We start from the raw sequence: 1,929 nt of genomic DNA, 5'->3' as shown, positions 1-1,929 counted from the left end.
ATATTTCATTCCGTCATAATCATGGGTGAAAATAACGGCGACAATTGCAGTGACGACGACGATGATAACGAGCTACGAGCATCCTGTTAATCACTTGACAATTATTTCATAATTTTAAATATTTGCTTGTTTCAAAGTTTATATATTTTCGTCATAATGTAAAAGGACCTTGAATATTGTTTAGATACAGTATACTCAGACCCGTAACGAAAAATTTATATTGGTAGATTTATTCTCCAGAGTATCGGAGATCATACAAGCCAAAGGGTCCACTTTCCACTGAAACGAACCTCCCACAAATTAAGTCACGCTACGGGCCTGCTACTGTCGTCTTGCTACACAAGCCCGAACTTTGACTGTGGAGGAAATAAATCCATCTCTTGTGATAACGATAACGTGGGCCAGTCGTTCTTCGTTGTTACACATGCAATCATTAAGGAAGAAGCAGGATTCATCGGGGTTACACACGTCTTCTTCTATTTTTTGTATGATATGTCCCTTAAAAGAATAGTAATAAAATATCAACATAATTGGATGTTGCACTTAATAGTTGGGTTATTTTCTCAATTTGTCATCAATTCAATTCAATTCAATTTTTTTTTTATTACAAATGTAAATGCATCATTTGACTAAAATAAAAAAGTAAATATTAAAAATTGCACACGCATTAAAAAATGATTATATAAAAATAATATAGAATATATTTTAAAAATTCAAATTCAGAATAAAAAATTACAAAAATTATGTTGCATAGATCAAGAAATTCATATATAAAAAAAGACAAAAAAAAGGAACATTGAAGTTCAGAAATATAATTACAAAAAAAACAAAAAACTCATGTACCGCCAATGACCATTGAAAGTTTTTACCTGAGCAATAATAGCGACAGGTTCTTTAATGTAACTAGCTTTAAAACCAGTAGAATATGCCACATAGAGATGTTCGCTAGAGCACACTCTCAACTTGCCGTGGGGTGCATTGCGTTTTCGTCTCTCCAAAGTGCCATCATTCGGTGTGTCTATTGTACTATTAAGATATTCATCACTGTTTGGTAGAAGAAAAAAACTGCCGGTAGGTTCAATAAATAGCCATGTTATAGAAGAAATGAAACGATATTTTTCTATTCGCTTTGGACCAGCAAGTGTTTTTATGGTATTTGTATAATATTCATCAGTTAAGCCTGTTTTCCACTAGGCGAATTTATTCGCCCGAATCAAATCTTTGGTACCGTACGCTTTCTGAGCTCTGATTGCATGCGCATTTTTTCGCTTCGCAAAAAACCCGATAGAAATGTGAATGCGCATGTGCATGAACGACGCACGAATAAATTCGCCTAATGGAAAACCGGCTTTTTATTCGCACGAATCGAAAGCCTCGGTTCATGAGCACATCACTATCGAAGTTTTTGCTTTGATTCGCGCGAATAAATTCGTCTAGTGGAAAACCAGCTTTAAACCGAAATGTTTCTACTTTTTGAGAAGCGAAAAATATGCGCAACCAATCAGAGCTCAGGAAGCGAACCGACGCTTTAAATTCGCGCGAATAAATTCGCCTAGTGGAAAACCGGCTTTACGCAGTGAATTCCTTAGGATTTATTTAGTGTTCAGTTTTATTAATCTTATATTTTTCATTTATTTAGTATGAAAACCTAACATTATAACACTCAGCAGTCTGATGAAGTCAGTTAGGAAGAAGACGAAATATTCATTAAAATGCGTTAGGCCTATGTTTGATCGTTCTCCGTCTCCGACACACACTATTCTTTATAACACGTGGGACATATGTGGCTATGAATACAAGGATACGAGGAATATTATACGTATGTCAAGAAATAACATTCCGTATTTTTTTCCCTCTTATACAATACCTTTTTAATGATAATCTAGAGATTGTAAAGACACAAAAACCCACAAAAAAAAAAAAAAAAAA

General features: G+C 34.3%; 1 protein-coding gene across 1 annotated transcript; it reads right to left on the bottom strand.

Moving 5' to 3' along the window:
* Positions 1–18: 18 nt before the first annotated feature.
* On the bottom strand, positions 19–1,044 carry LOC117105398 (the record flags this gene model as incomplete). Its single annotated transcript, XM_033246523.1, has 2 exons — positions 19–498; positions 870–1,044. Coding segments are annotated over 2 exons (352 nt in total), but the record flags the coding sequence as incomplete, so codon positions are not given.
* Positions 1,045–1,929: the final 885 nt, after the last annotated feature.

Source organism: Anneissia japonica, unplaced genomic scaffold, assembly GCF_011630105.1.
Source record: "Anneissia japonica isolate Jap-2015-1 unplaced genomic scaffold, ASM1163010v1 scaffold133148_len1929_cov107, whole genome shotgun sequence".
Taxonomy (NCBI): domain Eukaryota; kingdom Metazoa; phylum Echinodermata; class Crinoidea; order Comatulida; family Comatulidae; genus Anneissia; species Anneissia japonica.
This window is presented reverse-complemented; position numbering and strand designations above follow the sequence as displayed.